We start from the raw sequence: 17,436 nt of genomic DNA, 5'->3' as shown, positions 1-17,436 counted from the left end.
ATGGGCAATGAAATGCACACAATATTTACATTTTTTGGGAGTAAACTAAGGGATGGTATAAAATACATTTGCTTCTTCCCCCTTGCTTTACAGCAATTGATTGCTTGAAATAAACAAATTGCAAAAACTAAAGAAAGGCAATAATTCACCTTTTTGTTTTTTGGTGGTTGGTTGTTTCACAGAGAAGCATTTCTGTCAGCAGGCAGAGGTTGTGGAATAACAAGGACATGGAGAAAAGGATCTAAATGAGAATAAATGCCACACAATTTCAAAGAAATACAAACTGGAAAATTTGGAACCGTGTGAAATCTATCGTTTGCACCTATGTAAATAATGTTTAAATGTTCAACATGTTAAAACGCGTGTATAAAATATCGTAGGTTTCAGGGTAGGAATTAAGATTTTCTTCTCCTTTTTCAATAACTTTGTCACTTTGTGTTTTATCATGTTTAGCATTTTATTTTGTGTTTTGAAAATCAAATCAAATTCTGATGAGACCTGACGGGTCCATCAGTAGAAAAACCTGGGATGAGCACAAACCAGAGTTAAAGGGTTCTGGCACAACATCCAAACCTGCAAAACTAAAACTGGTCACTGCTTGTCTTTGGTTTCATAAGTTCCATTTATCGATTTTCTTAAATCATAGATGAATCGCAATAAACGTAATATTTCAAAGTCCCACTCTGATCGTCCTGTGATCCATTTTCAAAGTGTTCCCAGTGTTTTGTTTTTATTTACTATGCCAGAGGCTCAAAATGTATTTCTTTTATTTTTGCAAAGTTTAAAGTAGTTGTATTGATTATTTTCTCTTTTAATCAAAGATACTGACTTAAATCAGTACCCCCCCTCCCCCCAGCCCTCTGTAACCCCGCCCAGGCACAAGAACATGTTAAAAATACCATGTTCATTAGGGTAGGTCTTAACAAAGTTATGTTTTCATTTGGGTTATGCGTCTGCTCGCCTACATTGAAGTCGAATAAAAATAGCAGCAGGTTGAGTCACCATTTAAACTGAATTTCACTAAACCTTATGTTTTATTATAGAACTCAATTTTTTTAAACTGTATTACATTTTGTTATTTTGTAATTTGTGTTCTACCCAATAAAGGGGTAGAACACATGGTTACATTCATCAGTTTCTTCCGACTGTAGCTTGTTTCTAAAGTGATGGCTTAGAATATATGTGGCTTAACTTTTTTCTTTTTTCTTTTTTTTAAGAGCGCTTTGCTATTATCATGTCAGAGACGGCAGCATCCTCCCCCTCTGTAAGTCCCTGCAATCTGTTGCATTTAAAGATTTTAATACTAGAGGTTCAGTTTTCAGCAGGAGACAGAACTTCAAGAAGAGTCCCTCCATGCTGGATATCAAATCTTCCAGGTCGCTGGAGGGAACAGCGGGACACGAGGGTTAAGGTCCCCTCTTTTTAATTCAATAAATAACAAGCATTTTGGTTGGCAAGCAAAGTGTTCCCTTTTGTTGGGCACCCCCCAGCCATCACCACTTTATCTGGAATATTTTTGGCTTGTGAGTTTGGCTGAGCGCTGGCAGGGGGCTGACTTTGTAATAGTTAGGTAATGCACTGCAACTCCAGCTTTTTCCTTACGGGAGATTAAATCCTTCTACCTGTCTGGGGGGGAACAGGACAGGTGCATGGTCTCCATCTGAAGGGGAGGGGACAGCTTCTGTATTTTCCTGCATGTCTCACTTTGGGAAAATGCTGGGAAAATCCAGCATTTTCAATCCAGCAATCTTTCCTTTTAAAAAGGAAAGAAAAGCTGTTAAAGTTGAAACTAAATGTGGAAATTACAGTTGAATAAAGTTAAAATTAAAGCTTTTTTTTTGTATTTGTTAAGAGTTTACAGCTCTTACAAACAAATGTTCAATCTTTGTGCCTTTGAATTAACGGAGCTGGTCAGTAAAGGAATCGTGAATTTTGTGGTACAAGCACCAAATTTGGTATGGATGTAATATGGGATTCTCCATTTCAGACAAAAATGCTAGCCTTAAAAAATTCCAAGATTTTGAAATCTATATAATCTACATAGAATAGTATTCTGTGGGTACCTCTGAAACGGCATTTTGTGCAGTGACGTGCGGTGAGACTCTGACGTCAGTCAGATTTATAAACAAACAGAGTAGATTATTCACCATTAACAGTTCAAGTGTGCTGTTTAAAATTTCATTCTAACATTTTTCTTCCGTTTACAAACGGCAGCAAAAAAAAAATCATCAAAATTGTTGTCATTGACTTTTTATTTGTAAATGAAGTTCTTGCGCTGTTCTTTCTGAGTAGCGTGTCTCCATAAAGCTCTCCATATTGAAGAATAACTGCACGGCTGCATTTAACTTGTTACCACCAATTCTATTGATCTTTAGCCACTGTGTCACATTCTCTGGGTAAAGGAAGCTGTATGAGTCACAATCGGACAGTAATCAGTAGGGGTGTTAACGATACGCTAAAATCTCAATTCGGTTCGGTTCAGAATTACAAAGGGCTCGGTGCGGTACATTTCGGTTCGGTACGGCTGTTTGACAAATCTGCCTGATATGAACTGCTGTTTTATGAACGACACACACATCTATTGTGTGTGTTTTCTGTCGGACACCTCCACGTCCCATACTCCACGGCTTGTGGAGTATGGGACAAGGACGGTCAATGGCTCTCGTTTCCCCGCTACGAGTGACAAAGCAGCTGGGTCGTTACAATGCATGTAAAAAAAGAAAAAACGTATCAGAACGGTACAGAAGTGAACCAGACCGAATCTGCCTTATCGAAACGGTTCGGTTCAACTACGTGTATCATTACACGCCTAGAAATTAGTAAATTAAATTTTTAAATTTAAAATTTTATAAGCCCTCACTGAAAAATACTTATCATAGAATAGACATGTCTAAAATGTATTTGATTTTTATTTTTAATTTTAAAAAAAACTTTCATTTTATGTATTTTTTAAGCTAAATTTTGCAGGTGAGGCTGTTCCTCACCCATTTTAAGCATTAACAGCCCAAATTGTTGAGATGACTTATTTTTCTAACAATTGATCATATGGACACCATCTTTGAAAATGGCCACCATTTTAGTTTTTTCTTGTGGTTAAAGTTAGAAGTTAAATGCAGGATTTGTTGGAAAAATCTACTGAATATCTGCTGAACGGAAACTCTGTCACCAAATTTCTTCATCATTATGATCAGACGCTTCCTCGTTTTTAAATGTTTTTCGTAGACATCTGTTGTTCCTGTGTTCCCTTTAGAGAACAGGTTCATAGTAATGGGATATCTCTGATCTGTTGTATTCTTTTACCTGAAAGCTGATGACACTTAAAACGTACCAGTGATCAGCGTGTGTGTCCCCCGCCCGAGGACTGTTTGTACCATTTTTTTTTTTTTGGTTTTGTTACTATTGTTTGGGGAACAGAGAGGCTTGGAGGGTCTTTTTGGCAATTCTAAAGTCCATGCTTCAATCACACTTCCAGCACTATGCCTCTCCGCAGACACGTCCATGTAAAACATTTGACTATAGCTTATTCTTTTTCCGGTTGCTGAACATTTATTTTGGTCTGTGGGAACAACTGCCACAATAAATCCATCTTTGGATTAGACACTTCTGGTTTTTCATTCGTTAAATACAGTTTTCTTTTGAAGTAGAAAGTTCTTCTTCCGTGCTCTATGGAACGTAGCCCGTCCGCGCCTCGAGAGGAGATCACTGATTTTAAAAGAAGCTAACCTTTTGTTTCTTTGATTTTTCTCCTGTGTATTGTTTATATCCATTTATTGTTAGGCTTTCAAACATTGACTGGTAGATGTAAATATTCTGTTGTAACTATGAATTTGTGTAAATTTCCCATTTCTGTGGAAAGCATCAGTATATAAAGAACCAAAGACCTGTGACGCTTTTCTTCTTGTCCTTTTAAATTCAGTTTCCTACCAAATGTAATAAAAAGAAAAAGCACAAGTGGTTAGGTAGGAACACAAAAGTCCTACAAGGTCTGTCCTTGACAGAAAAACAAATCACATTAGACCGGTGTTAAGCTCTTGATGTACTGAACTCGATGGCAGCTGTCAATCAAATGAACTCTGTCTCATTTCGGACGAAGATTATCTTTAAATTAAATTATAAAGACAAAAATTTGAAGTGCAGTGCTGTATTACCGGCATATTTACATTAAATAAAAATAAAAATCTTGGTCTGTTTTAGATAAAGCAGCAACATTTCTCTAAAATGCTTCTTCGTATCCCCCAAAAATGAAAAGATGAAAGTATTGGTCATTTTGACCGTTGGAAGAAAGCTGTCAGTTTACTTCAACTTTCCTCAATCATTTTAACGATTTCAGAAACTGCTCTTTGGTCAGTCCATCATTTATACACGAAGCTCATTTACAACTACCGTATTTTCCGAAGTATAAGATGCACTGGAGTATAAGTCGCAGGAGCCAAAAAAAGGCATAATAAAGAAAGGAAAAAAAATGTCACTCTGAAATATAAGTCACACCCGTAGTCAAACAATGAAAAAAGGACTTTTACTCCAAAGAATAGTTATAAACAGTACATTAGTCATCAAAAAGAAGAATATCAAATCAATAACGTGTGTAAACCTGTTAAAGAGTAAGAACGTTATAGAATAACTGTGGCTGCTTTCAAACTTGAATCCTTTGGTTTCTGTGTCAATGTGGATTTCATTTCCAAACAGGATGAGCTTCAACAGCTTCATCCATTTTTGTTCCACGATGGGGGTCAGTTTTTGTGTTCCAGTTTCTGCTTGTACAAATGACCAAACCCTTTGACTGACACTCTGGATCCATTCAAAGGCGATTTTGTTTCGCCTCAGACTGCACTGTCTGTGCACCGAAACACACACGAGCGTAAAACTGACCGACACACACACACACACACACACACCAGCGGCTGCTGCTCTGCGATAAACCATAATCACAGCCGCCTAAATCACCGGGTCTGTTTCCCCTCTTTGACTTAACCGCTAGGTTCATCTCTCCACAACCGCTGCTTCAGCTCGCTGTGAGAATAACCGGCTCCTAAAAGCTCAAAGTCTGACCGCTCGCCGCAGAGCAAACACATCAGCGAGCTGCTGAGGCGACCTCAGCTGGCCGTTACTTTGCCTGCCAGCCTGTGCTGATTTGCTGGCTGCACTCTGGAAGCTTGGATTTAATCTCCGCACAGGGGAAATACTCTTCCTGATCATGACATGGTGGCCGTTTCTCCAGAGAGGGACGCCTGTCCAAATCCATTTCATTTCAAACTCGTACATGTTTATGGAAAATAGAAATGTCTGACAAGAAACGGCATTTTACATTTATTTCCTTTTTTCACTTTTCACTCTGACTCTAAAGCACAAAGAGTATTGTTTAAAAAATAGAAAAACACATCTTTGGTAAATCAGCATAAACACATGCAACAGGTCTTATTAGTCTAGATCAGTGCATAGTGGGGCGGGGGGGGGCGATGCCACGGTGGGCGCCTGGTTGTGGCGGTTTTAGGCACAGGTACTATCGGCAATTGTGCGGTGCGCAAATTTTTCGTGGGGGCGGTGGTGACAGCGGCTCAAAATCACAGTTTGTAACAGCCTGAAACTGAACCGCCGTCCCTGCAGCCGCTCCTGTCTGCTGTCACACGCGTGTGTGAGAACGAAAGGGGAGGGGTTGTGGGCTCAGGCTGCAAGGTGAAACGAGCACGCGGAGAGCTGCAAGTGCTGCCTGTTGCCCAACAGCAGGATCATCACATGCCTTTAGAAGACTCAGCTCATGCTAACAATGTCATCCTTTAATAACTATTTGTAGACATTTTGATGACGTGTCTTCATTTTCCATCAATGTATTCTTTGTCTGCCTGTTGTTTAGTTGGTGTCAGTATTTGACACAAAGACAGCAGATAATGCAGGAAAACAGCTGCACTTTATGAGATTATAAATACACAATCCATCATTTAGAAAAAAAATCAGCACAATGTTTTTATCTATTTCTTTAGACTAAAAACGTTAAATATATTGGTGCTGCTGTGTTCATGATTCAGATCAGTTTACATTTAATATTATTTATTGATTGAATTATTTTTCTCAGCACCAAATGGTTCAGTTGGTCAAAATGTTTCTAGTTTAAAGAAGGACTGACAGATTTTCTATTTCAGGCACTTTAAGCTTTTTTTCTGTTTTAGACTAGAACAGGTTTTCTGCGGCTAAATAAAGTTTAATATTTGTTGAAAGTGGATTTTTTTATTGCTTTTTTTCATTAGTTAATGTTAAAAGATACATTTTTAGGTTTACTTACACAATTTTTATAGATACTAACCTAATAAATTGTCACCGCGCGAGTCTGTGTGTGGGGGGTGGGGGTTTGGGGGGGCGCGAAACATTTTCTTTTTCCTGGGGGGGGCCTGGCAAAAAATAATTGAGAAGCTCTGGTCTAGTTAAAGATCATGTATGCCTAGAAACTTGCAGGGTTTGTTTTCTAAACCCATTGAAATAAATATATTTGTATGTAAACAACTGATTTATATTTTTGTCCTTTTCTCCCCAAAATGTATTTATCCTTGACATGTATTTATTTACATCTTTGTTTAGTTTTATATTAAGCTCAGTCTTTCTGATAAACCCTCAAAGATGTGTTGAATGTGACGAGGTCATAGTTTGGAAACGCCTTCTCCTGAAGCGTGGAACATTGGATCTTCTGTTCAGCCAAACTATTGTGAATCATTTGCTGCATTTCAGTAACTTAATACTTAAAAGTTTATGGAAAACAGTATCTTTTCTTCTGTTACTGATGGTAGTTTTTGTTTCCATAACCAGGATAAAGTTCCTCTTGGCTTTTCCAACGCTCCTCAAAGCCCCACCTGAATCTGAGTCTCTTTGATACCGAGAGGAACGTGATTGAACTCTTCCTTTATCCCCCCCCCCCTGCTTGTTTCTCTGTGACTGAATCTGTTTTATCTTTGCGTGCGGGAGGTGAAGGGGGCTGAGGAAGAGGAAGAACGGAGGGGGAGGAGGAGGCGACGGGAGGGCTCTGCGGCACAAGTCGTCGTGATGAAAGGGGTCTTTCACTCTTTACACTCCTCGTCTTCCTCTTTTCAGACGGTTGAGACGTCTCAGCGAATGGCCCTGAATGGTAGACGTGACACTATCTGTCTCCTCCTTCGCCGCCACCTCCTCCCCCATTCATGGTGTCTCACCCACATGTTCCCCCCTCCTTCCTCCCTCCCCATTTATCTTGATTTCCATTCTGGATCTACCTTGGCTGCAGACACCCTGACACCCCTTCACTTTCTCACAAAGCTGTGGCTGCTGACGGGAGGCCGAATGCAAGAGAACCGAGCCGGCCCGGAACATTCCACCAGCGTTTACATAAGATGTCCTACACATCCTGTTTACACACAAGTGATGGAGCAAGGAGCTCTGTGGCACATCTATTAAACCCCCCCCTCCCCATGGACGGTTTCTGACAGGAGGTTTGATGTGTGAAACTGTACAGAATCAAATATTCTCTCAGAAATGCATTAAAAAATTGGGTTTGTAAATACTTTATGCTGGAGATGCGAGCTTTTGTGTTGGGCTGCTTGTCACTCTGTGGGGATTATGAGGCGGCAGTTGAAATCGGTACAAGCTTTGGATTGCCTGGATCCCAAATCAAAGTGCATCGCCAATCTCACCATTACAGTTGGAAACCTAAAGCAAAGACGGACTCTGGCTTTGGCCTCGTCTGTCTCCACTCTCATCCTACTGTTCTCTGGTGGAGAACAGAAGAACTCTGCTCTTTGAAGAAATGGTTGTGCTTGATTCTGTGTGAAGTTACCACTTTTGGTTTGCCAGTGAGAGGAACTTTCAGTAAGGAAACATTGGAGTTCTTGTTTGTGAGTGAAAGCAAAGGGTTGTTGGTAAATGGCCACACTATGAAATTTGTCAATCTAAAGACAGTATAGCAGCACTCCTCTGCTTCTTTTTCCAAACTCTGTACTCTTCTAGATGGAGGAACCTTCTCAATGTAGGTCACCAGTGGCAGGAGGCCAAGAAGAACAATCAAGTAGACCTTTTAATGACAGATTGACCCTTTAATACAGGATTAGTAGCGCCAGGATTGATGATCTTTCAATTACTGTAACAGTGCGTTCACATCAAACAAGCTATCATTATAGTCTCCGACACCCCCCCCCCCCCCCCCCACTGTTCCTTTGTCATTAACATTCAAAACTTCAGCAGTTGGGCCCCATGTCCCCTCTCTCCTCACTGAGTCCTTGTATCAGTGGATGTTTTGTGTCATAAATGATGTTGCATTTATGTACATATATAGACACAATGTTATCGGCGATGTTGCCGTGTGTAATGACGTGGGCACGTCACTGTGAACATGGAATAAAAGTGTTATTTTGATAGTACAATAAAAGTTTTTATTTTCCTGCTTCTCCGTCTTTTTACTGTGAAATTGACGCGTTGACGGACCGGAACCGGAACTCCTGCATAAAGCTTGCGTTGCGTTAGGAGTCCCTCCGTGCTGGAGGGTAGCGCCAGTCCAGTGTGAACACCGTATGCTAGAAGCGTGTTCAAGAACGCCCGTTTGTGACGGGGTTCTTCTCAGCAGCGGAAAAATAAATAACTCGGAAATAAGATGGCCAAACCAGCAAACTCAAAATTTCAAAAATGGGATTTTATTGATCCCCCCCAAAAAAAGAATCAGACAAAGTATTCAGCTGATTCTGGGTGAGCTTGTTGCCACCACTGCAACCAAGACTGCTCTTCCCCCAACTGAGAAAAGTTCACCCCTTATAAAGACCTAGCCCCTACCACAGGCCAATTATCCAAACAATTCCTTAAAACAACTTACTAGAAGATTCATCCTCATTATTCCAAACCCACAGATTTTTAACAGAAAAAACAACAACAGTGGAAATACAGACATAGGTTTGAAACAAAATCAATTAGACAAGAAGGGGAACAAAGCAAAAAAAACAACAATTCTGACATGTGAAGTCACTTCCTGTTTCCTGTGGATATAAATGCTGATGTGTCCGTGGCTCTGGTTTGGCTGTTGGTGGATGAAAACTTTGACGGTGAGTGAGATTCTGTTTAAAACCAAGTGTGTACCCTTAGAATTAAACAAAACATGAAATGTGAATGATTTGTCCCACAAAACTATAAACTGTTACTGGGCTGGGAGAAAAGAGAAAAAAACAAACAACCAAGGCTCATGTTCAGGCTCCGTCCTGCAACCTGTGACGCTACTTCGTCACACCGTTTAGTGCGTTCTTGAACACGCCACTCATGCTGCAGTCCAACTTTAATTAAAAAAAAAAGAAGAACACAAAAGATGCTGGAAATTTGTTGTTTCAGTGTGTTTTGTGGAAAAAAAGATTTAAAACTGGCGAGCATGAAAAGCAGGGTTATGTTGAAAGAGGGTGCAGAAGATGGATGGGGGGGGTGTGGAAGGAGAGAGGGCGAGCGATAATGAGAGTGGGAAGGAGAGAGCGAGGGGGGAATGAGAAGATAGACGATTTCCTATTCTGTCAGACGCACTGTGGCTCATTCATTATATTCCCCAGGCAATTACCGAGGCCACCTGCTTTGTCTCTCCCCTCATTGTTTCCATCTCTCCGTCTCCATCTTTCTCTCTGTCTTTCACTCCATCTCTGTCTGTCATTTCCTCCACTGCTTCCTCACCACTCCAGTCTGATCCTTCCTCTTCTGCCAACTCGTAGCCCTTGCTCTCCTCCTCCTCGCCCTGCTCTGTCTCCGTCCTGCAGTCCTGTCTGCTCGTTGAATGTGAGAAAACTGCTGGATTGTTCTGTGCGTCTGTGACGTTGGGCCAGTCCTAATGAGCTCAGCCTTACATTTAGCGGGACGGCGCTCTGCCGGGCCACCTGCTTTCTCCAAGGCTTCCGCTCGCCGTCCGGCACCACGGGTTAAACCTCAGAGCTGCAAATTTGACCCGCCTTCCAATGTTTTCCAAAACGGACAACCCTTCTAGAAAAAAGTTAGACTTTCTGTTTCATGAGCCCGTTTCTCCATCACTTCAGGCTCCTGGTTATTTACTTATTTTACTGCAGAAATTTCACTGCAAGGATTTTCAAAGAATTTAAAGAGATGAAACATGCAACAGATGCTTGTTTATTCTGACTGCCCCCCCCCCCCCCCCCCATCCATCCATCCATCCATCGGATCCAAACGTTCCTAATTGATGACGCTCGTTTAGCAAAATTCATCTTGCAAACGAGATATTTAGGGCTTGTGGGAAAAGTGTAGAGCTGTTAGGAGCAGACTTCATGCTGAGGTTTAAAGTAATCATTGATAAACAGAAAACGCTGGAAGCTTCAGGAGAACGGAGGACTTTCTGCTGCATGGCTGTGGCAGAGAAAGACATCCAGGGTTCCAGTTAGCTGCTGCATGAAACTCCGTTATAACTCTGGACCCAAAGCCTCCAGACAAGAAGCAAAACGACAGATTTTATACGTGTTGAAACTGTCCAACATTTGTCGTCTAGGTTGTCTGTAAAGACTGGCAAATTTGTACAAATTTAAAAATCATGATGATTTGTTTTCATTCTGAGGACGTTCCATCGGCCCTGCGGATGTCAACGCCGAATTTTGAAATTAATCAAGCACCCTACCGTAGTTTTGAAATGTCAGTAGTCAATCAGGAGCTACGAAAATAGTAAAAGTTAGACAGTCGACCACCTCTGATCATGAGGCCCGCCCATTGACCTGGAAGCAGTGGCCCCTCCCCCTTGGCGTACCAAACAGGAAGTACCTGCTGGCTCCAAGAAGCCAAAATCCCATAGACTTCTATAGAGAACAAAAAAAAAGCTGTTACTCAGTCATTCTATTGGTCAGAATAATTTTTTTTTTTAACATTCTTAATATTTCTCTGTTTTTCATTATATTTTTCTGTAGTTCGTGTTATTCATAATCATAAACGAACCAGTCAGATGCCTTAATATAAGTAGGCAGAAGTTCTGGCCCCCACGTCCAGCGTTTAAGACATTTGAAATATATTGTGTAGCCCGCTTTCTAGTGGACTTCCAGCAAGCTCACTTATGATTGGTGAGAGGGGTTGCCATAGAAACGATGACTCTGACCGACTTAGATCAGTCACTGCTTAGTGACGTCTGGCTCTAGCGTGGCCGCGAGAAAATGGCGACTGAATGGTAAGGTAATGGTAAAATGGCGTTTACTTGTAAAGCGCTTTACGGTCACAGTCCCTGTATTTTTAGAAACATAAGGCGCAAATAAAATCCTGTCATGTTTTTCAAAAATAGAAGATCCTTCTTATAATCAAGTGCACCTTATGGAGGGATTGTAGTTGTGCTTATTGAACTCAAATAGATTTGCTGTGGTACACGACTCTGTGTAAATGTTTCACTCTGACTTTGGTAATCAGTGAACAGCTTGATGAATTGTTGGAGCATTATGGGTACTGTAGTCATCAGCCTGGCGGGTGGATACATACCATGCTTCAATTATTTATCTGACTGCTACTTTTGCCAAACTTGCCTTGTAATCAGAAGAATATGATACTTTTCAAAATTAAGAGGTTTTTTTCATTCAACCGAAGAGCCACAATGGAGGGTAAAAAAAAAGAGACGAGTGTCTCCACAGCCTCAGGTCGCAGACCCCAGGTGGTGAACTGTGGCAGTAAAAATAAACTGAATTGAGTTCAAACCCGTGCAGACCCTTGTGACAAACCGTCCTGTCTTCTGTCTCGGTTGGTAAACTGCTGTGTTCTTCCCCCCGCAGCTTGAGGTGGAGCTTCTCGGACGTTGCACCTGGTGTGATCAGCCTCCTGGACTCGGATGTGACGGCTGCTAACTCCACGCTCCACGCCGTCTAATGCCACGAGCACCTTCAAGTGAGAACCTTTCAATGCTAAAAGCATCTATTTCTTCACTTCTATAGGAAGTCCCTCTCATCTCACCCTGAAGTCTTTTTTTATTTTTTAAAGGACTTATTTTAGACTCTCCTTTCTGAATGCACAGTTTAACCACGGTTCTCTGCGGATGTCTTTTTCTAAATCTTCAGGCGCCACTTTAGCCGCAATCCGACTTGTGTTTTTGTGCTCGTTTTTGCTCAGATGAAACGCTTTAGCTAGGGTCAAATTGTTACTGTGGTCTTTTTTTTTTTTTTTAACTTGTCCTGTCCAACAGCTAGGCAGACAGATGAGAGCTGAGGGCCTCTTGTGTTGGACATATTTTATTTTAACAAGAGGGGTTATTCATCTTCAGACAAACCAAAGGTATGTCTGAATAAACCCCTTTTGTAATTGAGGCCAAAATTTATTAATTTCAATCATGTTTGAAAATCTTTGGTGTTGGACCGTGGTCTTTGATTGTATTTGGGAAGATCACGGGCGCTCCAAGCATGAAACTGTTCTCCCCACCAGACCTTGATCTTTTTCTGAACCTGAGCGGTACATTTAGTTCAGCAGCATAAAGAATCCCAGGCTTTGAGCGTACATCCGGCATGACCACCTCCTCCTGCGCTCCTCTGTGCAGCACAAGAACAGAACACACTTGCAAAACCCTGCAGTGAATGAAATCCAGGCTTCCTCCTGAAGGTCTTTCGGCAGCTAAACGCAGCTTTTCCTAACGCAGTTCATGTTGTTGTTTTACACATTTCCTCTATAGAGTGAAGGATTGGTGTTTGTATTCACTCTCATAAGAAATCTGAGGTCTAAAGAATCACCTTTAACAAGCCAGTCTTTAGCTTTGACCAACTGAGACATCTGCCGGGTTCCAGCCCTGAAAGTGGGCTTGTCCTGTTTGAGGAGAGGTGATTAAAGGCTTGTCTCTCCAAAGGTCAGAAGTTGAGCCCCGGCTGCCCGAGCCCAGCAGGGGACAGCTGAGGTGGCGTTAGAGTCTGGGCTCCAGTGTTAAGACCTCATTACTGTTTTCTGACAGATCGCTCCAGGTTACTTCCTGGGGGGGGGCAGTGAAATCATATTTGCCAGCGAGGACAGGAACTGGAGCTCCTGCATGTCTCCATGTTCAACATTTGCTTCTGTTTGGTTCGTTGTTTAGTTTTCACAACATTGAGGACTACTTCCTCTGTAGTTCAATTTGTGGTCTGAGGTGATTGTCGGTGGGCGTGGCCTATGAACTCTTTAAGTTCAAACTGCATTCAAGTGTGAGTGTGGCCTTTTGACGGATAGAAGACCGTTGTTATTATACCCTCCCTCCACCACAGACCCTCCTAAAGCCTTAGTGCACTTGTATAGGGGGTTGACCCGGGTTTTTGGGTTGCATACAGGAGCAGGTGTGTCTTGCAGTTCCCTTCAGGCTCGTATGGCCACCTGTGTATCATGAAGTATTCATAAGGCTATAGGCTGCAAGCACTCCTGGCGTATAGGTTATGCTGTGGTACGCACTACTTAGGCCGCACGCTAGTCGTTAGCAAAGTGTGAATGCTGGCTGATTACTGACCGCACGTGAATGCCTCATGCAGGAGAGTGCACGTAACACGTAAGTGTCCGTAGGATATCTACGCGGATTACACTCGATCAATTTCATAATTTGTTGCCGTCAAGCTAGGTTCACACCAAGCTATGTTAACACGTTTCTGCGTTCAAATCTCACGATCACACGTCGCTACGCAAGTTTTTACGTCCGTTTTCGGGCTCTGAGTATAAAATGCGCGGCCATTGAACGTACACTGACAGCTAAACTAGATGATCTTTGACCAATCAGGGACTCAGATTTGGTGGTGACGTTTGGATGGCGTCCTTTCAAAACATGGAAAGTTGCATTGTCTGTAACACATCCCATTCTGCACACATGGGGGGGTGAAACCTGATCCATCACCTGGGGGAGCGGGGAGCTGCAGACATGCCACGCCCCTGGGGGGAGAATAAATTTCACACCATTACTTACCATTAAGGACGTGTTGTAGAAGTGTTCACTACGTCCTGTTGCCTGTAGATGTGCACCATTTTTTCTCTTAATGTGTTCACTGAGCGGCGTTCCACCTTAATACTTGACAGGTTTGATCTATTTTTTTAATTTTTCTGGACTAAGGCCTAAGATTTTGGCTTATAGTCAGTGGAACATAGTACCTTTATGTTTAAGATTACGTATAAATTAAAAGGCTGCATTTGTTTTTAAAATAAAAAGAAAGAGAAATATATTTGTCAAGTTTTATCGACCATTAAAAATAGCTTTTCACAAACATGGCGATCTTCAACTTAAAAAAAAACCTCCTTTTGTCTGAAACTTCATGCAGCTTCCACATGACATTAGAGGTCATCACATTAGCATTGATGCCGTAGCAAACAAGCACTGTTTGTTCAGGGAAGTTTTTATATTTCCTTAGAGAAACAGACAAAAAGCTCAAAATCCCAGGCATGAAAGAGATTTACTGGTTGCTATGGACCTATTGCCTTTGTGGAGGCTGCTGCGTTTTGAATCAAAAGCATATTTCCCCGTCAGTTCTTACAGTGAAAGCACTGAAACATATTCAAACCCTTCTATTGTGAGGCTGCAGGTTTGCCTCAACACTAGCTATCAATGCAAATCAGCGAAAACGGACAACAGAGGAACTAGTCTTTCTTGTTTGTGGAGTGAAATGCAACATGAAGGCACGGTCCATGAACAGTTCAGTGACGGGCACTGTTATCAGTCCACAGAGCGGCTTCTAAATCCAGTGGAAACAGCCACTTCCTCTTCAGGGTTTGGAATGGTTCTGCAGGTTTGTGGTCCAAAAGCACCTTAAAACCCATTGAGCTAATCCTTGGTACGGACTCCCACATTCATCCTTTTTCATTGCACTCAATCAGTTCATGGTATCCTATACGGAGAAAGCTCTATAAATGCTGCAAGTGCCTTGTGTGTTCCTGGTTTTGCTCACATTGTGAACCAACGCATTTCATAAATACTCTAACACTTACAAGCACGCCTGCAGGCATGCAGCAAACACCCACTCACATCCCAGATTTCACAGAAGGGCAGGAATAACTCATCCCTCACAAGTCCGATTGGGCCACGCTTCAATGTGTTTCTGTGCTCTGCAGTGTTAACATCCAGGTTTCTTCCCAGCACTGACCTTTTGCATCGTCTGTTAGAATCTGTGACCCCTTGGTCTGACCCCCAGTAGGCGACAGACTTGAATGGGTCAGGCCCCTGTATTTCCATGGCCGAGAGCGCAGCCGCCACTGCTGTGAGCGGGTTTGGTGCTCGTGATGAGAGGTTTGGAAAGGGAGGACTGGAAATGTTATTTCAGTTAAAAATCCTTTTGACCTTTACTTTTATAGAGCTTCACTTTTCCAACAGATAGTCTAGAATCTTGATCAATCGTCTTGAATTTCGGCTTTTTGTCAAACAAAAAAACAGCACTGAGACAATTCGACAACCTTCAGAACTCAATAGTAATTAAAGCCTCGAGTGGCGTTGTATGGCCCGCGGGTGCTATCGATTCCCGCCCTGGCCACACCCTTTGACCCGCCCTCAGTGGCCAATACACACCCCTCACACTCCCCTTATGCTTCCACCACCCTGCTCAGAACCACACATGTGTGGAATTCACAAAGAAAAAAAAGTTCTGTTGGTTTTATCTCCATAGCAACCATTTGATGCTTTGGTCACCTGGGGGTGACAAACAGGTTAATGTCATTTCTAGAAGAATCAATAAAAGTAAATTTTTAGATATCCTAAGCAACTGATGTTTTTTTAAACCACACCCACATTCCTAATGTATCACTTCATTTAACTTGAGCTAACGATTCATGTATTTATTTATTGATTTATTTATTTTACAATATTCCAGCAAAAAATGTGTAATTAACGGGGAAACACCATTTTAACACCTTAAATATCTGTAATCCAAGTTCAAAGTAGGTCCTCAGTGATGCTCAAGGAGTTAGGAGGCAATAGATCGAAATCTCTAAAATAAGTTTTTATCTGTAAAGGCTACTGAAGAAAAATTGGAGATGGCTACCCGAGGTCAAAGGTCAACAAAGCCTCATTTGTGGTTGTAGACTAGAGCTGTTGGTGTGTGTGTGTGTGTAAAATATGCTCTTTAGTTGCTCAGACCATTTTATTTTTCCTCCCACAATGTGTGAAAATTGCCAAATTTCACATTTTACCACAAAATCGCCGCCAATTCGTGAGTTCTGTGGCTATCCCACAAGAGTTTCAAAACTTCCTTTGGATATCCCTGACAAGTTCGTGGATTTTGAAAACACTTTTTTGAGCTCCATAAAACAGTTTCTTTTTTTTTTTTAGGTTTCACCCTCTGTTGTTGTTTCTCTTTGGGCTTTTCCCATCAGGGGTCACCACAGCGAACGAGTCGCATGGTAAACTTGGCAATGTTTTACGCCGGATGCCCTTCCTGACGCAACCCTCTCAAAGCAACCGGGCTTGGGACCGGCACAGAAGTGGAGAAGGGAACAGGGAGCAGCCCGGAATCGAACCCTGGTTTCACGGACGGAAGGCGCCGCAATCCAGCATGTGCTAAACCGGCTCCCTCAAAGGTTTCTCCCTCTGTGATATCATCTTTTTGGGGGAGGGGGTTGTTCACTATGTCCAAAATGTATTTTATTTGGGAACTGGGTATGTGCTAATTTTGATGATGTGCTGGGGTTGAGATTTTTGCTCAAAGGCTTTGGTAAATGCTTTAATCACAATCCCATTCACACACCAATGGGGTCCATTTTTGCAACTTGGTGTAAATCTGAGAAAAAATGGTTCAGATTTCCGTCCCGTGTCTCAGCATGTCTGTGACGACTAGCTTTACCGTCACTCCATGTCCTCATTGCTGCCAAATTTAGGTTGTAAATCCACTGGTTTATTTTTTTGTTGTATCCAATTTAAAAAATAAAAAATAAAGTTGGAAAAAAGTTGGCATTCTGAATTAAGGCATCACCGAGTACTGATGTAGTCTTGGAGAACAGCGCAATGTGTCCTATTGTTTTTCATCTTTCCGTTTGTTAAAACAGGAAAGAAAATTCAACATTCATTTAAGTAGTTTTTGTGTGAATATTGTTTAAAGTACATCAACTTTGTTAGTTGATAAATAATCTACAGTTGAATAAATGAAGTATAAATAACTTTCAATAGATATCAAGGACCAGATTATATAAAACAATTTCTGTCTTATTTCTGTCTTCTGTTTTCACAAGATTTTCACAAACTATTGTTGGGATTCTGGTCCATTCCTCCATGCAGATCTCCTCTAGAGCAGTGATGTTTTGGGGCTGTCGCAGGGCAACACAGACTTTCAACTCCTTCCAAAGATTTTCTAGGGTTGAGACCTGGAGACTGGCTAGGCCACTCCAGGACCTTGAAATACTTCTTACGAAACCACTGCTTTGTTACCCGGGCAACGTGTTTGGGATCGTTGTCATGCTGAAAGACACGTTTCATCTTTAATGCCCTTGCTGAAGGAAGGATGTTTTCATTCAAAATCCCTCGATAAATGGCCCCATTCTTTCTTTCCTTTACACAGATCAGTCATCCTG

At 41.7% G+C, this 17,436-nt stretch overlaps 1 protein-coding gene across 1 annotated transcript in view; it reads left to right on the top strand.

Moving 5' to 3' along the window:
* LOC111946946 (uncharacterized) overlaps positions 1 to 16,829 on the top strand; it is a 508,119-nt gene extending 491,290 nt beyond the window's left edge. The window contains exons 11-12 of the mRNA XM_078942016.1: positions 11,727 to 11,838; positions 16,246 to 16,829. Of these exons, the coding sequence (XP_078798142.1) occupies positions 11,727 to 11,820 (94 nt within the window). The 3' untranslated portion in view covers positions 11,821 to 11,838; positions 16,246 to 16,829. The remainder of the gene's footprint in view (positions 1 to 11,726; positions 11,839 to 16,245) is intronic.
* The last annotated feature ends 607 nt before the right edge of the window (positions 16,830 to 17,436 follow it).

This window comes from Oryzias latipes, chromosome 23, assembly GCF_053564925.1.
Source record: "Oryzias latipes strain Hd-rR chromosome 23, Olatipes_Hd-rR_3.1".
In the NCBI taxonomy this organism is placed as follows: Eukaryota; Metazoa; Chordata; class Actinopteri; order Beloniformes; family Adrianichthyidae; genus Oryzias; species Oryzias latipes.
This window is presented reverse-complemented; position numbering and strand designations above follow the sequence as displayed.